Consider the following 24,347-nt stretch of genomic DNA (forward strand, 5'->3'; position numbering starts at 1 on the left):
AACTGTCTTAACTACTGCTTGTATTTTTTCCATAGATTGCGTTGTTGCCGTTCTCGTTGTGTTAGTGTTAATCAGTTTAACCTTCAGGGTCCAAGTTGAACCAAGTTGAGCGGTTGTTCCCTGCACTTGGACCGGTACTTCTCTCTAGGGGTTTCGTCATACTTGTTCCTGGTTATGGTTATACACTTTGTTGTACGTCGCTCTGGATAAGAGCGTCTGCCAAATGCCTGTAATGTAATGTAATGTACTGTAAACTCACAGAAACAAAAATAATTACAGTAAAATTACAGTGCAAGGGTTAAACAAACAATTGTATTGTAAGGGATTGTAAGGGATGGGGTGGATGGTTTATGGTTCTCGCCTTCTGTTAGGGTCTGGCCACATCACCTTATCCACATCACAAGCAATGTCATCCCTGGCTAGGCAACGGGGAAAATATCGCCTTGCGTGCCATATCCAACCCTGGACTGACCCCACCTCAATGTCTCTGCGTGCCTGTTCCATTGCTTGCAGAAGAGGCAGGCGGGCATGTGGTTGGCGGTCATACACTTTCCAACGCCAAGCCGAAAATAATTCCTCAATCGGATTGAGAAATCGGGAGTAAGGGGGCAAGTATACAATGGTGAAGTTATTGTGGTTGGTGAACCAGTCCCGGACCAGAGCAGCCGGGTGGAAACTAACATTATCCCAGATGACAACAAACCTGGGCTGCTCTGGTTCGTCCTGTACAACTGCATAGTGTAGTGTATCCAGAAATGTGATTATGTGTGCAGTATTGTAGGGACCTAGGGTGGCATGGTGATGGAGAACTCCTTGCAGGCTAATGGCGGCACACAACGACGCCTGGTTTTGGCTAGATTGAATCCAGCTTCATCAATGAAAATGAACCCACGAGGCTGTGCAGCTGCATCAAAGTCCAGGACTCTCTGTAACAGAAAATGCACACACTGTACCATGAATATGGTGTAACTCAAAACACAGGACTACAATGTCTACATTTTCACACAAGGATGGGGGTGGGGTGGGGGGTGGGTTGGATCATACGCATTCAGTCAAAACTACAAGCCACAGGCAAGGCAGGTGCTTGCTGTCTTGCCTGTGGCAGCTACTGAACACCCGCAACCACGACCGGATTTATCACCCCCAGGTTTCAATGCCAATGTTACAATACAGCCCATCACAACTGCTCACTCTCAATTCTCGCTACACTGTTGCCTCACTCACCTTCCTCCGGTGCAGAAAGCATGGCATTCTTCACACCCGATACCTACACCGGGGGCGTCGTTGCAACATCCACGCTGCCACTACAACATCAGCACAATCTATCCCATCCATATGGACTATCGATCGCTCTGCAACGACACGAGGAATCAGCATCCGCCTCGCGGATTATTCTGTTTTGCGTTCATTCCCCACAGCCCCTCCAGTAGCCAAACAGTCAATTTGCCATGCCAACTTTGCTCTGCTGAACATTCACTCCATTAACAACAAATTCCCGCTGCTCCATGAACTTATTATTGACAATAAACTGGACTTTCTTTTTTTGTGTGAGACCTGGCAGCAGCCAGGCGTCTTTTTCTCATTAAACCAAACCACGCCCCCAGGTTTTAGCTACTTTTGCAAACCCCGCCCCTCTGGTAGGGGTGGCAGCCTTGCAATCATCTTTAATGTAAAATTCACACCATCTGAAGTTTCCCTCCCAGTTTCTGTTACATCTTTTGAATACATTGCATTTAAATTACACAGTGTCATTGTTGTTCTCATCTATCGCCCCCCTAAACCAAATCAAATTTTCCTGTCTGAATTAACTGAAACTACTCTCATCTGCCTGTTCCCTGTCTTCCCGTCTACTGCTACTGGGCGACTTCAACATACATGTCGACTCCACTCATTGCATTTTCTGTATTATGAGTTTTTATTGTACCTTTGTATTTTTTTTTTGATAATTATGCTTGTATTCCCTGTGTTGTAAAATGTCTTTGAGTCCATGAAAAGCGCTATATAAAATAAATTTTTTTATCATTATTATTAATGTGCGGAGTACTGGGCCAAAACAACAAAAATTATGTGACTGTCCAAATACTAATGGATTGCACTGTTTGTGGAATTATATATAAGTATAAAAGAGAGGTTCATGAGTAAAGTTCATGTAAATCTTCACCCCTTTATTAGGTTACACTTCATGCAATAAAAGTGTTTCCTCAAACAAAGTTATAGTCAACTGTTTATCGTTTGAAAATAAATTGTCCAAACTAAGTTGGAGATGAAGGGGTGTAAATGCAATTTTGTTTTAGTGTGTTTGTTTGTAAGATGCATGTGTGTGTGTGTGTGTATGCACGCGTGTGTACATGCATGTATGTCCATTAACCTGCCTGTGTGTATTCATGTGCCATGTTTGTTTGTGTACTTGTGCATTTGTGTGTGCCCATGTGCATGTGGTTGTGTATATCTGTGCATAGATGCATGTGTACTGGTCACTGATTGCGTGTTAATGTGTGTGTGTGTATGTGTTGATGTGTGTGTATGTGTGTGTTTGTGTTAATGTGTGTGCATGTGTGTCTATATGTGTGTGTGTGTGTGTGCGTGAGTGTGTGTAAATGTGTGCGCGTGTGTATGTATGTGTGTGTGTTAATGTGTGTGCATGAGTGTGTGTGTTCGTGTGTGTGTGGTCATATGTGTGCATGTGTGTGTTTGTGTGTCTGTGTGTGCTTTTAGAGTAAAAGCCACTTAAAAGCCACACTAGAAATATCAAGGGGGTGGGGTGGGTGGTTTACTTACTTCCTTAGATCTACTCAACTTCTGTTTCAAGGCCAGCACAATGTTTCTACTTATACTGTACTTGAATTTAATCTATTTAAAATCACGAAGCTGATAGAGGGGGAGGGAAGGGGGGGGGGGGGGGGTTTGGGGCAGGGCGGGAACATCTCCACTCGCAGTTTACATTTCTGCGGGTGACGAGCTGAAGTGACCCATAGATCTGGAGCTCACTGCGGAGACAGTCAGCTGGAGATATCAGACCTCCCCGCGGGCCACCGCGCAGACAGGAACACCACAGGTACGGCTCACTTCCTCCCTCTGCACTTCCCCCTGCGAAAGGGAACCCGTAGCGTGGCTGCTTTTGGGAAAAAATGGACTTGCTGGCGCTCAAGGTCATGGGTAGCTTCAGACCCCAGGCGGGGCGCTGACTTGTTGAGTGATGTATTCGAACCTGAAAAGGGATACGTTGCACGTACAAATGTTATGCTTGTGAGTCACTCCACATAAGAGATATCTGCTAAATTTAAATGGCTTGCTTTCTGGGTAAAAAAAGAAAGTAAAATGTGAAAAAAGCCTAGCTGTCCTTATATTTGCACCAGTGTAAGTTGTGTGAAGGAAGTCTGCTAGCTAGCCGGTATGAGGATCGACAAACCTCGAGCGCTGTGAAAAAGTATTTTTCTCCTTCCTGGTTTCCTCTAGTATTGTGCATTTGTCACACTGAATGTATTCAGTGCTAAACTGCAGTTCACACATTTGAGACCTCACTGCGTTAAAAAAAAAACACGCAGTCAGTGTCATACTCATAAATGTGTTACAGGGAACTGCCAAAATAAACTGCCCGCTCACGTCCTACATCGATGCTCGTAGTCAGCTCATGCTCGTCTGTTTTCGCCTCGTGTCTCCGACCAATGCAGGACCTCACGGTCGAGGGGTATACTCCTTCAACCGCGGTTGCCCCTGGTTACCCTCAGGTTCTTTTGACAACATCACCTAAACCGCTGTTCCTGGTGGAAACGTCAGCATGTTCAGCAGCCTTAGTCACTGAAACACCCAGCCGAAAACAAGTGCTCCCCAAAAAGGGAATCCTGGGGGAGAAGTGGGAACACGCTGGGATATTTAAATGTTTATATTACATCTAGATCCACCCGCAACCTGTGCAGAAGCACCCCTGGAGTGAAGTGACCCCGGAGATCTGAAGCTCCCCACAGAGACGTCGGCTCAAGATATCGCTCTCCTCCCAGCCTCGTGCAGACAGGAAGGAACACCACAGGTAGGGGTCACTTCCTCTCTCTGCACTTCCCCCAGCGAAAGGGAACCCGTAGCCTAGCGTGTCGCTTTTGGAAATGGGCTCGCACCTCAAGGTCACGGGTTCAATTCCTAGATGGGACGCTGACTCTTGAGTAGATAGGTGTTTCCAACCTGTGCAGAAGCACTTGCTTTCAATGCACTGTGTATCCCTCTTTTACTTAAGCATTTCTATCATCATCATGGTAGTTGCCTGTATTGGAGTCTTATCCATATTGAGCAGCTTGAATAACAGTTAGAACAAAATCAAAACTGCATCATTGTGAGAGTAATATTTCATCTAATTCAAATATTATCATCCATGTGTACGATAGGGACGTTAACAGCGCTGTATTGATATTAATGCTGAGTGTGCAGTTAAAGAGTTGTAGCATAACCTGCAGAGTACACTGCCTGTGAGTACGTGGTAAGTCCACCGCTAGGTCTCATGCTGGCTTTTGTTGATTTGATTTTGAGTAGATTTTGTGCTGGAAGATAAATTCCTGTGTCAGAAACATCAGTTGTTTTACAGTAAACATTTGGATAAGGTGTTTATTAACAAACAATATCAAAAAGTACTTTTTTTCACCTTCCCAAACGTTGCACAATGGCCTAACACTATGCGCTGTGGGCGTATCTGCTATTCGTCACTGCTGGCCGTTTTTTTATGACTGGATTGCTGTTCCTCCCCTCCATTTCCCAGCTCCTTCAGTGCACACAGAGGACCCCGGTGGGGGAAAAAAGAGACGAAACAGAGCGACGTCATCGCCTTTCTACCGACTACAGACTCGACTGTGCCATCGCAACGCAATGACAGGAGTCATCTGGGCAGTGCTGATCTTCAGTCTGGCACGAACAGTGTTATTAAGTGAAGACGTCAACCACAGCATTACAACAAATTGTACAATTCATGATCCATCATTTTCACAAACATATTTAGTTATCCATGTGCAATGTGCATATAATTCACATACTCCCATGTCTTGTGTGATACACGCATGTGAAAAGATGGTTGAGGTTATACAGGAGGGGAATGTTGTACAGAAATCACAGTGGGAGGAGAATGTTGTACAGGAATCACAGTGGGAGGGGAATGTTGTACAGATATCACAGTGGGAGGGGAATGTTCTCTGGGAATCACATTGGAGAGGGAATGTTGTACAGGAATCACAGTGGGAGCAACCTGGTGGTCCTCCCAAAGCCCTCTAAATATGTTTGCTTGTTCGAGTGCTGTATTTAGAGTCCCAGTGCTCTCCAAAAAAATTTTGGAAGTCGTATGATGTCATGTCTGTCCAAGGCTGCCCTATATGTGCCAAAAATGTCATGTCCCTTATGTGACACCCATTGAGTATGACCTCATGTCCCTGTATGTCCCACAAAGTTTTACCTGCTGTTGATTAGTTCCTGAAAAAAGCAGGTGACTGAAAAGCCAAATCTGGTATGTGGTGCTTTTATTGAATATGAGCCACCAAATCCAGGGTGCTCTATAGATCCGGCAGGAAACAAAATGGACTCAGTTTGACTGCATGTGCTGTGGGTCAACTGAAATCCTACCGTTAGTGTGTAGCTAGTTGTTGATTAAGGCATGCAACCAGTTTATTTTGTTTATTAGCACTAGCCCCTGTAAACATAGTGGAACAGTGAATATTTACAGTAGTATAGTCCAAGAAAACATGAGAAAACCTTGTAAAAGATGATTGATTAACCATTGATTAAGTAAGTTCTGATTGATTAAGAACTGATTGACTCAAAAGCGTTGATTAAATCCAGTGGAACAGCACATAATGCATCTGTAAGCACCCTGAAATGATCTGCAAATCACCACAGACAATTCTGCGCTTTTATTTAGACGCTCCAAAAGAGGTCAGGATAACGGCGAGCAGGACATTGGAGAGGATCTATGAAGGAGCTGCAGTCAGCCTGACCTGCGAGGTCCAGAGCAGCAATCCAAGCGTGCGGTCATACTCCTGGTACAGAGACCGCACCGTCCTGCGCGAAACTGGCCCAGTGCTCCGTTTCCCGGCCGTACGACCCGAGGACAGAGGCTCTTACCGCTGCCAAGCCTCAAACTCTGCGGGCTCGGGGGATTCCCCGGAGGTTACGATCACCGTTTACTGTGAGTCCGCCGCTGCTGCTCATGTCATGCTCTGTGGAACAGCGGCGACATGGAGACGCGAGAACGCGAGAACGCGAGAACGCGAGAACACGAGAGTGTTTCGATGTGGAGCGCAGGCCGTCCAGCCCAGGATCGGCCTGTTCATGTCGTCCTGCCTAGCCAGTGTATTTGGTAAACAAATAATGTATTCCCTTTTTTTCCCCAGATGGACCCAGAGGCACAAAGATTAAGGCCAGCTGTTGTCAGGGAGGGGTGAAGGCCGGCGAAAGCCTGACCCTCACCTGCGAGACCAACGCCCGTCCTGAGCCCTACGGCTACACCTGGTTCCGCACGATTACAGAGCCTGGTGGACAGAGGGGTCCAGGAAGGACCGAGGTTGCCGTGCCTTCTAACGGACGGTCTGACGGGCAATACCTCAGATTCTGGCAGATCAGTGCAGGCGACGCCGGGGAATACATGTGCCAGGCCAAGAACACCATCAGCGCTCAAAACTCCACCACTCTCCGTGTAGACGTCCTGTGTGAGTGCTGTATTTAGAGTCCCAGTGCTCTCCGTGTAGACGTCCTGTGTGAGTGCTGTATTTAGAGTCCCAGTGGTCTCCGTGTAGACGTCCTGTGTGAGTGCTGTATTTAGAGTCCCAGTGCTCTCCGTGTATACGTCCTGTGTGAGTGCTGTATTTAGAGTCCCAGTGCTCTCTGTGTAGACGTCCTGTGTGAGTGCTGTATTTAGAGTCCCAGTGCTCTCTGTGTAGACGTTATATAAGTTGATTAACCGTTGATTAAGTAAATTATGATTGATTAAGAACTGATTAACTCGAAAGCGTTGATTAAATCCAGTGGAACAGCACATAATGCATCTGTAAGCACCCTGAAACGATCTGCAAATCACCACAGACAAATCTGCGTTCTTATTTAGATGCTCCAAAAGAGGTCAGGATAACGGCGAGCAGGACATTGGAGGGGATCTATGAAGGAGCTGCAGTCAGCCTGACTTGCGAGGTCCAGAGCAGCAATCCAAGCGTGCGGTCATACTCCTGGTACAGAGACCGCACCGCCCTGCGCAAAACTGGCCCAGTGCTCCGTTTCCCGGCCGTACGACCCGAGGACAGAGGGTCTTACCGCCGCCAAGCCTCAAACTCCGCGGGCTCGGGGGATTCCCCGGAGGTTACGATCACCGTTAACTGTGAGTCTGCCGCTGCTGCTCATGTCATGCTCTGTGGAACGGCGGCGACATGGAGACGCGAGAACGTGAGAACGCGAGAACACAAGAACACGAGAGTGTTTCGATGTCGAGCGCAGGCCGTCCAGCCCAGGATCGGCCTGTTCATGTCGTCCTGCCTAGCCAGTATATATAAACAAATAACGTATTCCCTTTTTTTCCCCCAGATGGTCCCAGAGGCACAAAGATTACGGCCAGCTGTTGTCAGGGAGGAGTGAAGGCCGGCGAAAGCCTGATGCTCACCTGCGAGACCAACGCCCGTCCTGAGCCCTACGGCTACACCTGGTTCCGCACGATTACAGAGCCTGGTGGACAGAGGGGTCCAGGAAGGATGGTCAGGTCTGATGGGCGAGACCTCAGATTCTGGCACATCAGTGCAGGCGACGCCGGGGAATACACGTGCCAGGCCAAGAACATCATCAGCGCTCAAAACTCCACCGCTCTCCGTGTAGACGTCTTGTGTGAGTGCTGTATTTAGAGCCCCAGTGCTCTCCGTGTAGACGTCCTGTGTGAGTGCTGTATTTAGAGTCCCAGTGCTCTCCTTGTAGACGTCCTGTGTGAGTGCTGTATTTAGAGTCCCAGCGCATTGTGATTCTGTGCCTGTTATCGATCTGTGATTTACTGTTGGAGTGTCTGTGATTCACCGCTATGGTCTGTGACCCACAGTCACAGCGAATGTCTGTGATTCATTGTCACCGTAGTTGTCTGTGCTCTCCAATCACCAATCACCTTCTGCTCTTACTCTTTAACTGTTTTTCCCATAGCAACAGATATGAATGCAGTCCTTTTTACCATTAGACCTCCAACACTGGAAAGCCAGATTAGCACATCAAGTTGTTTCTCAGAGGACTCACATCAGGCAGAAAGCACAATAATTTTTTTGGTTTTTCTCGATTATGTTACATTGCCAGGTGGTAGTTCAATATAATGGGTAAAGAACTGGTCTAGAAAACTAAAGGTTGTGGGTTTGATTCATGGGCGGGGCACTGCATTGCACCCTTGAGGAGTGCACTTACTCAACTGCTTCAGTATTTATCCAGATATATAAATAGGCACAGTGTAAAAAAGCCAAAGTTCAGTAACTTTCTTTGGATAAGGATGTCTGCTAAAGCCCATGGGAAAAAAATGTAAAATGATTTGAAAGGCTAACTTTTCTCCTAAAATCTAAATCTAATGATTTTTCCATTTTTCTATAATCTGTACATGACTATAAAAAAAAAACCAGTACAAACCAGTTTTTTGGCATTATGGGTCTAACTATGTCAATTAGTTGTGTTTCTCCATATTTCATTACATTACATTACAGGCATTTAGCAGACGCTCTTATCCAGAGCGACGTACAACAACTGCATATATTCCATATACAGAGGTGGGTAACCTGGCTTCAAAGAGTAAAAAGACTGACCATGTATTTGCTCCACCAACATGCACTAAACCAGCTGATTACAATAATTAGGTCTCCTATCATGCTGAAGAGTTATGCTAATTAGAGTCAGCTGGTTTAGTGCATGGTGGTGGAGCAAATACATGGTCAGTCTTTTTACTCTTTGAAGCCAGGTTACCCACCCCTGTCCATATAGATTCCAAGATATTTTTGATCATGAGTGAGGGAAGAAATATGACAATGCTTGGGTCCATTAGCAATAGAGAAGCTTGCTACACTGCCTTTTAAAAAACAAATATTTTTCTTCCAGATCCTCCTAAGAACACCTCAGTGTCAGTCAGTCCCTCTGGATCAGTGTTAGCGGGCAGCTCTGTGACTCTGACCTGCAGCAGTTATGCCAACCCAGCAGTGCAGAACTACACCTGGTATAAAGTGAATGGGACAGAGATAAACACTGTAGGAACTGGACAAAATCTCACCTTCAATGTGACTGAGTCCAGTGGCAGTGAACAGTACTACTGTGAAGCACAGAATGAACATGGCAAGGAGAGCTCGACAACCGTGCAGCTGAATGTAATATGTATGTTCAACGTTTGGATTTATCAGACAATTGCATTAATCATACTATTGTTATATGTGTGAAACTGTGATATTAGTAACTGTGGATGTGGATCCTGTGTTCAGACATGCCTCAGATCTCTGGCTCTGGGAGCTGCAGCAGAACTGAAGCAGAGATCAGCTGCTCCTGTGAGAGCCGTGGGAATCCCTCTCCCAGCATGGAGTGGCGTGTGTCTGGACTGCGGGTCACTAACTCTACTGACAGAGTCATCAGGGAGGAGCAGCTGGGGAACACAGGCCTGAGGAGCTCCCTCACCATGCGCCAATCACAGGGAGACACGCCCACTCTCTTCTGTGTCAGCACCAACACTCTCGGCAACTCCAGCCTCCAGCTCCAGCTCCCGTCTCCACAGCAACACTCCGGTAAATGGAAGCACATTTCTCTTCTTTAACATATTTATACATCACACACTAATATACAGAGGTGCAGATTTTGATGGTTTTACTTAAGGGTTTGTAAAAGTACTGTTGATGACGCTGTAACTGTGCTAATATATTTTCTTCTTTTCCTCCTGCAAGTGACATTATTTTTAGGTCATTTTATTGGTGGGCAGGGGTTCATTTGATATCCACGCAAAATGTATTTTGTTCCATTTTGTTTTTGGAATATATTAAGCTTTTGAACGGCAGGTTCTAGAATACAACAATTTTTATGTTCCACACAATACCATTCTTCAAATGCATACATGGTTGAATAATTATTTCAGTGATTCATAAGTTCATTCATTTATTAGTGGATATTTACTAAAGTAATAATGCATGTATTATCTCAGAGAGAATGGAAAGAATGCTATACATTTTGCAGGCTGTGTCTCCACTGCAATTGGGTGAACATATACATATATTTTTTGAAGTCTGTTTTTCAGTATGTAACTGACATGTCCTTCATGCAGGTTTTGGCATTGCCTCACTGCTGATTGGTGCAGCTGCCACTGCTGGTGCCATGATGATGATATGCCTCATAATACAGCACATTCTAAAGTAAGAGAAACTAGGTCCTATAAAGTCAGTGTCAGTGTAAAGGGAAATTTCACTGTAATTCCATGTTATTATGTGATATTACTCAACCCCACCGCTGCGGTCATCATTTTTAAACTGAGCTCATGTAGATGTGTCCCTGTCCCACATCCAGAACACGCCTCTAAAACTCCACGTGTTGCTATGACACAAAGAGTGAACGTGGCAGCTTGGCTCAGAAATTGAGAGGTATTTTCAGGAGAATGGAAATTCACAACCTGAAGAATCAAAATATTGTAACTGGCACTTTTCAAGCCAAACCATATTATCAGTGGACAAATCCATGTAAAAAATTGGTATTTTGTATTGTGCAGAAGGGGAGGCAGTTCACACAGCAAGGTGTGTGTTCAGAAGTCCCACAGAGGGGCAGTCCCTCTGAGCATTTCTAACGTTTGTATCACATCACATGGTGTTTCAGGTTCAACTTAGCCAATCGTCATTTGTTTTTTGTTCACTGTTCTCCTAAATAAGGTTAACAGGGTTAGATTTACTGCTGGAAAGAGAGAGAGCCCCCCCCCCCAAACACACACACACAACAAAGCAAATCAGCAATTATGAACTATGGGCAATATTGATTCATTACTGATCAGTCATGTTAATAAAAAATATGAACATCAATAAAACGTTAACATTTGAACTCCAGCATAGCTTTAAAATTTGATGTTCATGGAAAGTTATTATTATTATTAATTACATTTATATAGTACTTTTCCAAATGCTCAAAGTGCTTTACAGTGAAGGGGAACTCACCTCACCCACCACCAATGTGTAGCACCCACCTGGGTGATGCACGGCAGCCATTTTGCGCCAGAACGCTCACCACACATTAGCGAAGGTGGAGAGGGAGAGAACATTTTATTTAGCCAATTAAATCTGGGGATGATTTTTAGTGCCAAGTTTGCGAGTGCCAGATCTGGGATTTGGCCAGGACACCGGGGAACCCCCTACTCTTAGCGATAAGTGTCATGGGATCTTTAATGACCACAGAGAGTCAGGACCTCCGTTTAACGTCTCATCCGAAAGACGACATCTCCTACAGCACAGAGTCCCGTCACTGCACTGGGGCATTGGGGTTTTTTTATTTGTACCAGAGAGAAGATTGCCCCCTGCTGGCCCACCAACACCACTTCCAGCAGCAACTCAGTATTCCCTGGTGGTCTCCCATCCAAGTACTAACCAAGCCCACACCTGCTTAGCTTCAGCCATTTGGCAGGAGCAGAGTGCATGGAGGTATGGCTGCTGGCTCAAGTTCCCCTTTAACCTTGGGGTGGAATCTATCAAGGATATTTGATTCAATAAGATTGAAGGTCATATATTGGGAAGAAAACTGCAAAAGGGAACGTACTTATGATTTGAGAGGGCGGGGTGGAGGGTGTGTTTGTGAATGATGTGTTGGTAATCCAATCTGTAACTGAAATAACTTTAGAGGGATACGATGACTGTGTTTCTCCTAAAAGTAAACAGATGAGCTCCAACCCTAACCCAATCACAGAGTGTGTTGGTAACAACCAACAGAACAAAACAAATAGAGATTGGTGGATGCTTTCTGGCTACTTTGGTAACCCGAACCCTAAACCTAACCATCAGCTGAGGGAGGGACGCTACAGACCATTCCTATTTGGTTTTGATTTGTTGGTTTGTGCTACTTTGCAAAAGTGCTGCCCCCACATGATGGTGAAATGCAATTTTCAACGTACGGACAGTAGAAAAACAAGACTAAATGTTACACTGATCTCTGTAGTGATTATAATGAAAGTCAGGTGTGCATCAGCAGAATCTGTGTGCTATTCCCAGGAAGAAGAGACACATCCAGCGCTCTGGAAGTAGAATGAAGGACAGCGAAGGGATCATACTGACAGATGGGGTGAGTCTGAGACAAACACACACACACACACTCTCTCTCTCACACGCACACACACACACACGCATACACATACCTACACACACGCGCACACACATATACACACACGTACACATTCATGCGCACACATACACACACCTAAACACTTTTTAGAGACATTCACCAGAGATCTTTCTTTCCACGTCTGAAAGCATATTCAGTATTTATAACGCCTTAGTGGAAATTGAGATGAGGGTACCAATAGTACTGGAATAATTATTAAAACATTAACTAAACAAGGCACCTAATGGTATGTATCTAAAAGTACACAAAGAGCTAGAGCTGATCATCTATAAACCACAGACAGGTTTTATCTTTAACTGATTCTTATGTATGAGAAGCATTTTAAGTGATTGCCATGGTATTTGCCAGGGAAATGTATGCCTAACAAATTTCTATTGGGGAGCTACACAGTGTTTTAATTCTAATAAGACATACCAAAAATAATTAGATAAAATATCACGAGTAAAATTGTAATATATGTATTGTTTCTTGTTTTGTAATGCTTATTATAAAACCTTAAATTTTTTGGCTAAACTTGTTATTACTGTTCCCTTACATATACCTGTCAGCTGAGGGAGAATGACATTTCAAAGATGTATACATTTTTGCTGGGGTTTGAGTATGTTCATTTTCAAACTTTCATCTGAGTGTATTCTTCTGATAATCCAGTCAGGATGGGAAACTGGTGGCACAGTCACTGCAGCTGTCTCTGTGCCTTAAACCTTTTCAAGAAAGAGGACAAGTGTAGTTCTCAAGAGCTCTGACAGAGATTGCGGTTTGATAATGTTACTGTACTCCACTCGAGCCAGGCTACTGCACTGGGTGAAAGAGGAAGAGGAAATGCACGAGGGAGAGAAGGAGGAAGGAGGTTTTTGACCGAATATCAAAAGTGTCAAGAAAGAGCAGAGAAAAAGAGAAATAACTAAATGTTGTCTCTGTATCCTAGCACAGTCACGTTTCGCCTATTATTTAATGATTAATTATGCAATGATATATTAGATAATAACTGTAACTGATACCTTTATAAGTACCACAAGCAACGAGCACTTTATAACACAGGTAACACTTTAACACCATAATTATTTCAGAATAATTTTATACAATGCAAAAAAATGTGTATGTATAAATATGAATAATAATAATAAAAGGAACACAAAAAATTGATTTCATACATGGATGAATTAATTAATATTTCAAAGAGCTTTAACTAATTTCTTTAATTTACAGAAAAGATATTTGTTGACCTGTAAAAATGGCAGAATTAGCCAGTGTGAATAATATTTAAAATTTAGATACTCCACATGCTCATAGCTTTACCATTAGATGAAAATGAAATGTATCACAACAAGGTTTTGTTTTTTTACATTCATTATGAATGCAAGAATGAATTAACACTGTGAAGCAGGACAGTTTTCTTTTAGTTTTGTTTTCATAGGCATTGGGAGACATTATTTTTCTTAACTTTGTGAGTGAAGAATCTTAAAGATGACATCTCTTCCTTCTTCTCTGGCTGTTTCTCAACACAGTTTTTGCAGCTGCCCTGTCGTTTTCTTCAAATGGCTGTGTCCCAATGTTGACGTTTCGCAAATTCGCACCGTTCTTTTTCTTTTGACCTCTTGATCAGACGGCCGCTCAAGATGAGGAATCGATCTACGTCAACAAGACCATGCTGTCGGGCGCGGGTGTGGTGGAAAAGGGGGACGAGGGCGCCCTGCACTATGCCACCGTGGATTTCTCCAAACTTCCCGGCACGGGTGGGGAACACGGAACGGGCATCGTCCGGGGCACTTCCAAATGGACGTCCGACTACGCCATGATCCGACACAAATCCAGGGAAGAGAGAGAAGGAGGAGAGGAAGAAGGTGAGGAGTCAAAGGAGGAGGTGGAGAAGGAGGGCCAGGCTGAGCTGGGCACAGAGAGGGAGTGGGCCGAGGCGAGGGGCGAGAAGGAGGAGGAGCCCACCTACGGGAACATCTGCCCCTCCAGGCCCACTAAGAGGGCACGGCAGGGACTGCAGCAGCCACCCGGGAACCCTGCTGCAGAGGAGGAGCAGGAGGAGCAGTGCCAGGAGGAGAACTCAGCAGGAGGCCAGGAGGACATGTACGTGGAAGCCATGAGCCCCCTGATGGAGGGTAACAGAAAGGGAACAGAGGAGTGTGAGTACGCCGTGGTCAGGAAGCCAAAATAAGTCACCATGGAGATAGGCCAACTCATCACACCACGCTGCACTCTCATAATGCCAAGATATTGCTTTACAGCACGATACATAACGTGCGTAATGTTGCAGTACAGATGTTACATTACAGTGGCATACTGAAGTACAGTAACTTATGGGGTACCAAATGCAACATAAAGCTATTATTTTACCATGCATTTTCTTCTGCATTTAACTGAAATATCCCTATTTCTCTCAGATTTAATGGAAAAAGTCTTACATTTATTGTCTTTAAATTGACAGGTGTAATTATTTAATGTGGTCTCCGAATATGATATAAATGAGCTAAATGTTTTATTAATAAGGGTTTTTTTTATTTTTACATTTTGCTATATCTATAACAATTTAGCTAAATCATTTAATTAATTGTATGAGATATTTAGCTAAAGATTTTGCTTAACATACAAAACCTTTTGTTAAATGAACAAATATTTAATTAAATTTAAAATAAAACATTTTTTTGCAAAATGAATGTAACATTGACTAAATGTATGAAACATTCAGCTAAATATTTAGCTGAATGTATAACACCCTTTAATGTAAAAAACTTATAGCTAAATATTTAGCTAAACATACGAGAATTTCAGCTGAATGTATAAAACATGAAATATTTGAAGTATGAAATATTTGCTGACTATTTGAAACATTTATAATGGTATAAAACATTTTGCTAAATGTATGCAACCTCCACAGCCCGCCTTACGGTGGTTTACCAAAAGAAACATTCACCTTGCTGTGGACAAATTTTGGTTAATTTTTGTGATGACTAAACACAACTAACTTTGCGTCAAGAGGTTCCCAGACGAGCCTCCGGTCTCTGGCTCTGGGTGTAACGGTGGTGGTGGTGGTGGACCCAATAGCATAGAAAGGCCGCTGGAGACTTGGATGGAGTTGCAAAAAAAATAGCAGAGACTTTAATCAGGAGATTAGTGTACAGAAAACTAAGGGAGCTACTCCAGGAAATACGAAATACTCCAGGCTGTGAATAATGCTCAGAGAGTACCCAATCAGAAGCCAGCACAGAGCAGCAGGCTAATGGGCTCAAGACAGAGTGAGAAGCAAAGCAACTAAGGCAGAATAAGTGTTGTGATTCATTAACTCTCGAATCGCTAACAGGTGAACACGCAATCTCATAATCAGAGTGATGGTTATGTCGCCCTCTGGTGACCAGCAGGAGGAGGTGCAGCTTGAATCCTCACAGTGGGAGATGAGTTGTTGCTGTTGGGGCAGTGGGAATCCCAGCATGGAGCACCCGATACTTGTGTCTGTTTCTTCATGTCTTTCTTCAGGTCATCGCCGGAACGTGCAGCAACAATGCCACGCTCAGGGTGTGCTCGCATTGGTCAGCACTCCAATAGTAAACAGAGATGAACATTGAACATTGGCATATCTGCCATTTCAAAAACCAGCCTCAGTGCCATTTCACAGGCTTGCCAACTACTGATTTTGATGTTGTTATGCTACACCCTTCCAATGTTGTGGAGAGCCCCCTACAAATTAGCATAAAAAATTTAGACTTTCTTTGCGCAAAACACAACTTAATGTAAATCAAACGGATCCAGACCCCTCATTCTCTTGATCATTTTGAGGTTTGTGTACCTTTTACACTTTTCACTATTTTAGATGAAGATTATAGTTCTCCCTCAGCCACAGAAAAGAGAAGGGAGCTAGCCTGGGGGAAAAAGTGCTATATAGAGTTAATTCATACATTTCTCTAACTCTAACATTTCTTCTTCACACCACTGTCTTGTTTGCTAAATAAATTAAATAAAGTATTCAAGTTGTTTGTTCATTTTTCTTTTTTTGATAAGCCAACTCATTTCAGCATTTAATAAAATGGAGGTATGCCTAAGTAGTCTACAGTTTGTCTTGCGTCCTGTTTGCCTTGCATGTTGTTAAAAGAATTAAGACCAACCTAGAGATCACTTGCTTCAAATAAAAAAAAATTCAAAAACTGAGCCTGAAAGAACATTATTAGAGCACCAGTTCAAAGTGAGCACCGGACACATTTCACATTATTATTATTATTATTATTATCATTATTATTATTATTATCATTATTATTATTATTATTATTATTATTGTTGTTCTTCTTATTATTATTATTATTATTGTTATTCTTATTATTGTTATTATTATTATTATTTTTTTATTATTTAGCATACATATTATTTATCTCGCCCCCATGGAAATGTGAAATTCCACCCAGATTAACCTTCAAAAATAACAAAGGACAACAAAGCAAAATTACAAAAATTGTATCCCAGGGGAAGGAATCCTTATCCAGCTGGGATCACACCCTATACAGCGAATAAAGGGACTAAACAAGTTAGGGTAGGATTGGAGAAAATGGGGTCAAGCACCTTCTAGAATCCACTGGGCAAACAAAGTAGTAGGGCTAGGCAAGAAATTAAAATGAGGTCAAACAAGCATCATCAACTAAATGATCACAATCCAAAAGTACAGAGCAAATTCAAAGATTCTCCCCAGTAAAATGGCAAACCACACCTTTTTAAAAGCGAGCAACCGGAGACAGACGGGCAATCTGATGATGAACCAGAGGGAAATCAATCAGACCCTCACACGTTCAGCAGAGACAAAAAAAACAGAACACAATTGTTTTTATGACTGATGTCATAACAACACTGTAAAGCCTACATAGCATTGTTATAAGCCTGGTGTAACAACTGTTATTACCTTTCAAGACAGCTCTTCAAAGTGTTACCAACTTTTTACTGCGCCCTAACTAATTAGGTTGTGTATCCAGAATCTGTAAGTCCTTCATTTGATTACAGTTTTTTGCGATTGCTTACACACTTGCAGAATTTGGCTCATTGTGTCAAAACTCTACACACAAGCCAAATAAGACACAACACTTGGAGATAAACATCTCACTTCTACGTCAAAATTAAACTCTGCAATCAAAATCTAACAATCCTTTTTCAAAATGACATTTTTGCAACAAAATGATACACACATGCACCATTTGAATTACTCTTTCAAAGCAGCAACAACACACTGATGTACTTTATACAAAACACTGCTGTCTTTAGTACTTTGTATACCTTTTTAATTTTCTCATACAGGCTTCTGTGAAAGATTGTTCCAGTACAGTACATCTACTAAAATGTCAATGAACACAAAAATAGAAAGGCTTCAGAAAAATATATATACAGCTTATTTTTTTGCCATTTTTGCAGATTTTTACAAAAACAAAAAAAAACACAAAGAAAAGTAGAATTACAGTACAGTAATCAATACAATATGTTCGTAGGTGACTTAGGTGCATTAACTGTCTTAACTGTCTTAACTACTGCTTGTATTTTTTCCATAGATTGCGTTGTTGCCGTTCTCGTTGTGTTAGTGTTAATCAGTTTAACCTTCAGGGTCCAAGTTGAACCAAGTTGAGTGGTTGTTCCCTGCACTTGGACCGGTACTTCTCTCTAGGGGTTTCGTCATACTTGTTCCTGGTTATGGTTATACACTTTGTTGTACGTCGCTCTGGATAAGAGCGTCTGCCAAATGCCTGTAATGTAATGTAATGTACTGTAAACTCACAGAAACAAAAATAATTACAGTAAAATTACAGTGCAAGGGTTAAACAAACAATTGTATTGTAAGGGATTGTAAGGGATGGGGTGGATGGTTTATGGTTCTCGCCTTCTGTTAGGGTCTGGCCACATCACCTTATCCACATCACAAGCAATGTCATCCCTGGCTAGGCAACGGGGAAAATATCGCCTTGCGTGCCATATCCAACCCTGGACTGACCCCACCTCAATGTCTCTGCGTGCCTGTTCCATTGCTTGCAGAAGAGGCAGGCGGGCATGTGGTTGGCGGTCATACACTTTCCAACGCCAAGCCGAAAATAATTCCTCAATCGGATTGAGAAATCGGGAGTAAGGGGGGTGAAGTTATTGGTGAAGTTATTGTGGTTGGTGAACCAGTCCCGGACCAGAGCAGCCCGGTGGAAACTAACATTATCCCAGATGACAACAAACCTGGGCTGCTCTGGTTCGTCCTGTACAACTGCATAGTGTAGTGTATCCAGAAATGTGATTATGTGTGCAGTATTGTAGGGACCTAGGGTGGCATGGTGATGGAGAACTCCTTGCAGGCTAATGGCGGCACACAACGACGCCTGGTTTTGGCTAGATTGAATCCAGCTTCATCAATGAGAATGAACCCACAAGGCTGTGCAGCTGCATCAAAGTCCAGGACTCTCTGTAACAGAAAATGCACACACTGTACCATGAATATGGTGTAACTCAAAACGCAGGACTACACTGTCTACATTTTCACACAAGGATGGGGGTGGGGTGGGGGGTGGGTTGGGTCATACGCCTTCAGTCAAAACTGCAAGCCACAGGCAAGGCAGGTGCTTGCTGACTTGCCTGTGGCAGCTACTGAACACTCGCAACCACGACCGGATTTATCACCCCCAGGTTTTAATGCCAATGTTACAATACAGCCCATCACAACTGCTCACTCTCAATTCTCGCTACACTGTTGCCTCACTCACCTTCCTCCGGTGCAGAAAGCATGGCATTCTTCACACCCGATACCTACACCGGGGGCGTCGTTGCAACATCCACGCTGCCACTACAACATCAGCACAATCTATCCCATCCATATGGACTATCGATCGCTCTGCAACGACATGAGGAATCAGCACCCACCTCACAGATTATTCTGTTTTGCGTTCATTCCCCACAGCCCCTCCAGTAGCCAAACAGTCAATTTGCCATTCCAACTTTGCTCTGCTGAACATTCACTCCATTCACAACAAATTCCCTCTGCTCCATGAACTTATTATTGACAATAAACTGGACTTTCTTTTTTTGTGTGAGACCTGGCAGCAGCCAGGCGTCTTTTTCTCATTAAACCAAACCACGCCCCCAGATTTTAGCTACTTTTGCAAACCCCGCCCCTCTGGTAGGGGTGGCAGTCTTGCAATCATCTATAATGTAAAATTCACACCATCTGAAGTTTCCCTCCCAGTTTCTGTTACATCTTCTGAATACATTGCATTTAAATTTGCAATAAATTGCAATAAATTACACAGTGTCATTGTTGTTCTCATCTATCGCCCCCCTAAACCAAATCAGATTTTCGTGTCTGAATTAACTGAAACTACTCTCATCTGCCTGTTCCCTGTCTTCCCGTCTACTGCTACTGGGCGACTTCAACATACATGTCGACTCCACTCATTGTACCCCTGCCTCCGACCTCAATGTAGTCTTGGGCTGTTTCAGCCTCACTCAACACGTACACTTCCCCACACATTCCAAGCGCCATACTCTTGACCTTGTCTGCTCTACCAGTCTCAACATCTCAAACCTCACCAGCTCTCAGTTCACTTTGTCTAACCACAGACTGATTAATTTTCTCTTGTCCACCCCTGCCTTTCAGCCCAAACATCCGCGAACCATCTGCTTCCGGACCACCAACTCCATAAACCCTGCCCACTTTGCTGCTTCAATCACATCTGCCCTACCACTTGACCACACTGTACACTCCCCTGAAGAGTTTGCAATTCAGCTGTCCACCACACTATTTTGCCCCCTCAAAACTAAGCTGGTCACCTTTGCCACTCCATCCCCTTGGTTTACCCCTGAGCTTCGTGCCATGAAGCAGACCAGCCGTCACCTAGAGCACCTCCACAATAAAACTGGTCTCACTGTCCATGCCCAAACCCACCAACTCCACATACAAACAGAGACATACAGAGATGCTCTCATCGCTGCCCGATGCTCTCATTATTCCAACATAATCCAAAACTCCAACGGAAACCCCCGCACCCTCTTCTCCACTGTTAACAAACTTCTCAACCCCCATGAAAATAATACTACATCTGGCTTCACATCACTCTGCAACTCTTTCCTAGAGTTCTTCCACAAAATCACCAATATACACCACACTCTCACCTCATCCACACCCCCTTTACATGAATCACTCCCTACTACTGCTGCAGCAACTGCTCCCCCCCCCCCTCCCGGTTTTACCTTCACCCAGATTGACTGTGCCTCACTCACCAAACTCATTTTCCCTGCCAGATCCACCACCTGCTCCCTAGATCCTACCCCCACTGCCCTGATTAAAGCCTGCCTCCCTACTCTCTGCCCTTACATCACCAACCTCATTAACCTGTCCCTGACCCACTGTGTTGTCCCCTCCATCTTCAAAACTGCTGCCGTCACCCCAATCCTTAAAAAACCTGGCCTGGACCCAAACACCCTCTCCAACTACCATCCCATCTCCAACCTCCCATTCATGTCCAAACTCCTGTAAAAAGTTATTGCTTCCCAAATCCGTTCTTACATGTCCGACAATAACCTCTTTGAGCCCCTTCAGTCTGGCTTCCAACCCCATCACAGCACAGAAACAGTCCTCACCAAAGTTGTAAATGACCTCCTCATATTCTCTGACTCTGGTGCATATAGCATTCTCATCCTCCTGGATCTCTCTGCTGCTTTTGATACAGTTAACCACAACATCCTCCTCACCCGTCTGTCCCACCTAGGCATTAGTGGCCAATCTCTCAACTGATTTCACTCATACTTCAAAAATCGGTCAGAATTCATATCTATCCATGGTCACACCTCAGATCTTGCCACTGTCACACAGGGTGACCCACAAGGTTCTGTTCTTGGTCCCCTGCTCTTCATCATCTATATGCTTCCCCTTGGCCCCATCCTCCACAGCTTTGGTCTCAATTTCCATTTCTATGTAGATGACAACCAAATCTATATCAGCTCTACATCCACTAATCAGCCACCCACTGCCATCATTGAAAACACACGTCAAATCCTGGATGCAACACAATTTTCTCAAAATCAACTGTGAAAAAACTGAAATCATACTCATCGGACCAAAACCCCAACTCACAAAACTACACAGCCTCTCTCTCGCCATTGACGGTACCCCTGTCTCCACCTCCCCCCTGGTCCGCAACTTCACTGTCATACTCGATCCATCCCTCTCATTTGAAAATCACATCAATAACACTCTCAAGGTTTCATTTTTCTATCTATGCAATATCTCCAGACTTAAACCCTCCTTCACCCATCCCGATGCAGAAAAACTCATTCATACATTCATATCTAGTAGACTGGACTACTGTAACGCTCTCCTCACTGGTCTTCCCTCCCACCTCCTACGCAAACTGCAACTGGTGTGTGTGTATGTGTGTGTTTGTGTTAATGTGTGTGCATGTGTGTCTATATGTGTGTGTGTGTGTGCGTGAGTGTGTGTAAATGTGTGTCCGTGTGTATGTATGTGTGGGTGTTAATGTGTGTGCATGAGTGTGTGTGTTCGTGTGTGTGTATGTGTGTGTTTGTGTGTGTGTGGTCATATGTCTGCATGTGTGTTAATGTGTGTGTTTGTGTGTCTGTGTGTGCTTTAAGAGTAAAAGCCACTTAAAAGCCACACTAGAAATATGAAGGGGGTGGGGTGGGTGGTTTACTTACTTCCTTAGATCTACTCACTTCTGTTTTAAGGCCAGCACAATGTTTCTACTTATATGTACTCTAATTTAAAATTGTGAAGCGGATGGAGGGGGAGGAAAGGGGGGGGGGGAGGGGTGGAGTGGGTGTTTTGGGGCAGGGCGGTGACGCCTGCAGGGTGGACGGGAACATCTCCACTCGCAGTTTACATTTCTGCGGGTGACAAGCTGAAGTGACCCAGAGATCTGGAGCTCACTGCGGAGACAGCCAGCTGGACATATCAGACCTCCAGGAACACCACAGGTACGGCTCGCTTCCTCCCTTTGCACTTCCCCCTGCGAAAGGGAACCCGTAGCGTGGCCGTTTTTGGGAAAAAACGGGCTTGCTGGCGCTCAAGGTCATGGGTAGCTTCAGACCCCAGGTGGGGGGCGCTGACTTGTTGAGTGATGTATTCAAACCTGAAAAGGGATACGTTGCACGTACAAATGTTATGCTAGTGAGTCACTCCACATAAGAGATATCTGTAAATGGTTTGCTTTCTGGGTAAACAAAAGTGGAGAAAGCCTAGCTCTCCTTATATTTGCACCAGTGTATGTTGTGTGAAGGAAGTCTGCTAGCTAGCCGGCTTGAGGATCGACAAACCTCGAGTGCTGTGAAAAAGTATTTTTCCCCTTCCTGGTTTCCTCTAGTATTGTGTATTTGTAACACTGAATGGTTCCAGATCTTTAGACGAAATGTAATATTAGACAACGCAAACCTGAGTAAACACAAAACACATTTTTTAAATTATTGCATTTATTTAATGAAAAAATTTAACAAACACTCATATCACCCATGCGTGCGAGTAATTGCCCCCTTAAACGTAATAACTGGTTGCATCGCGCTTAGCAGCAATAGCTGCAACCAAATGCTTCCTATAATTAGATATCAGTCTTTCACATCACTGTGGATGAATTTTAGCTCACTCTTCTTTGCTTTCTGGGTTAAAAAAATGTGACGCTCGTGTGGTTTAGCTATTTTATCATTCGAGAGATTAAAGTGATAGTTTACTTTCTGTGGTTTCAAAAAAAATATTATTTCAGTTTTAGGGTATGTTAGCAATTGCCTGAGACAGATTTTGTGTGCAATGAAGAATATTGCCTACAAGAAATAAATAAATAAATAAATAAATAAATAAATAAATAAATAAATAAATAAATAAATGTACCTCTGGAAACAAAAATATATTCCTTAAATATATTCTCTTGCTTTTGGCAGGCCATTTTCAAGCACACAGGTCATCAGAAACTGTAAATATGTTTTAAAAATATCATTAAAAAAGTAAAAAAGTAAACATTCACTTTAATCTCTCGAATGATCGAAATGCTAAACCACACTTAGAGTCTTTGAGATAGGAAATCTGACCAAGACAGCAACTGTACAAAAAAAAGTTGTCATGACAAAAAAAAAAAGAAAAAAACCCCAAAAAAACAAAAACCAACACACACCAGTTAAATCACAGTGCAATGAACATTGGATTTAATATTACAGTAGCCAAGAATACTACTCCCTCCAGTTTCAACTTGTATGGGAAATGCAGTCTTTCTGTGAATCATGAATATCATAATGATACCTTAATGATGCACCCACAAGGCCTCACAACACTGCAGAACGTTTTCTCTCTTCTGGTGAGAACAGGCTTCTTTTGAGTATGCTTCTGTTATTCGGTTAATAAAAATAACAGGAAGCCAGACTAGATGACATTTCTTGAAGGAATTTTTTTTTATTCAAAATTATACAGTATGTTGTTATATGAAATATTTTGAGCTTTACAAAATAAAGGAATAGCAGGAATTGTAGGTATTGGGATCTCTTCTCAAACAACTTCAAGACGTTACAATTACACAAAATAATATTTCTTTGGCCTACTACACACAACCCATTTTAATGGTTGTAGATTCCATCTATGACTGATAAAGTCAAATCCTGATCATCCTAAACACAAGCATTTTTTTTGTGGCTGGAAGTTTCTAGAAGCATGAACAATGCAGACTGCAAAAGTGATTTATGAGTAATACAAAATGATTCACATAACTAAAGCCTGCTTTTCCACAGGCTGGCAATTTCAGTAAAAAGGCAGCACACAGGTAGACAAAAACTGATACAAAATGAACAAAGCTAAATAATCCAGAATTTAAATGATTACTTTTTTCATTCGCACAGTAAAATATTTAGTGCTAAACTGCAGTTCACACATTTGAGACCACACTGCATTAAAAAAAAACAAGCAGTCAGCGTCATACTTATAAATGTGTTACAGGGAACTGCCAAAATAAACTGCCTGCTCACATCCTACACCGGTGTTCGTAGTGAGCTCATGCTCGTCTGTTTTCGCCTCGCATCTCCGACCA

General features: G+C 43.3%; 1 protein-coding gene across 1 annotated transcript in view; it reads left to right on the plus strand.

The window, feature by feature from the left end:
• LOC118226837 (sialoadhesin-like) overlaps positions 1 to 15,903 on the plus strand; it is a 140,081-nt gene extending 124,178 nt beyond the window's left edge. Inside the window, exons 11-18 of the mRNA XM_035416795.1 lie at positions 5,891 to 6,157; positions 6,363 to 6,677; positions 7,543 to 7,836; positions 9,070 to 9,339; positions 9,444 to 9,740; positions 10,271 to 10,358; positions 12,189 to 12,258; positions 13,922 to 15,903. Coding sequence (XP_035272686.1) covers positions 5,891 to 6,157; positions 6,363 to 6,677; positions 7,543 to 7,836; positions 9,070 to 9,339; positions 9,444 to 9,740; positions 10,271 to 10,358; positions 12,189 to 12,258; positions 13,922 to 14,485 — 2,165 coding nt within the window. The 3' untranslated portion in view covers positions 14,486 to 15,903. The remainder of the gene's footprint in view (positions 1 to 5,890; positions 6,158 to 6,362; positions 6,678 to 7,542; positions 7,837 to 9,069; positions 9,340 to 9,443; positions 9,741 to 10,270; positions 10,359 to 12,188; positions 12,259 to 13,921) is intronic.
• Positions 15,904 to 24,347: the final 8,444 nt, after the last annotated feature.

Source organism: Anguilla anguilla, chromosome 1, assembly GCF_013347855.1.
Source record: "Anguilla anguilla isolate fAngAng1 chromosome 1, fAngAng1.pri, whole genome shotgun sequence".
NCBI classification, from domain to species: Eukaryota; Metazoa; Chordata; class Actinopteri; order Anguilliformes; family Anguillidae; genus Anguilla; species Anguilla anguilla.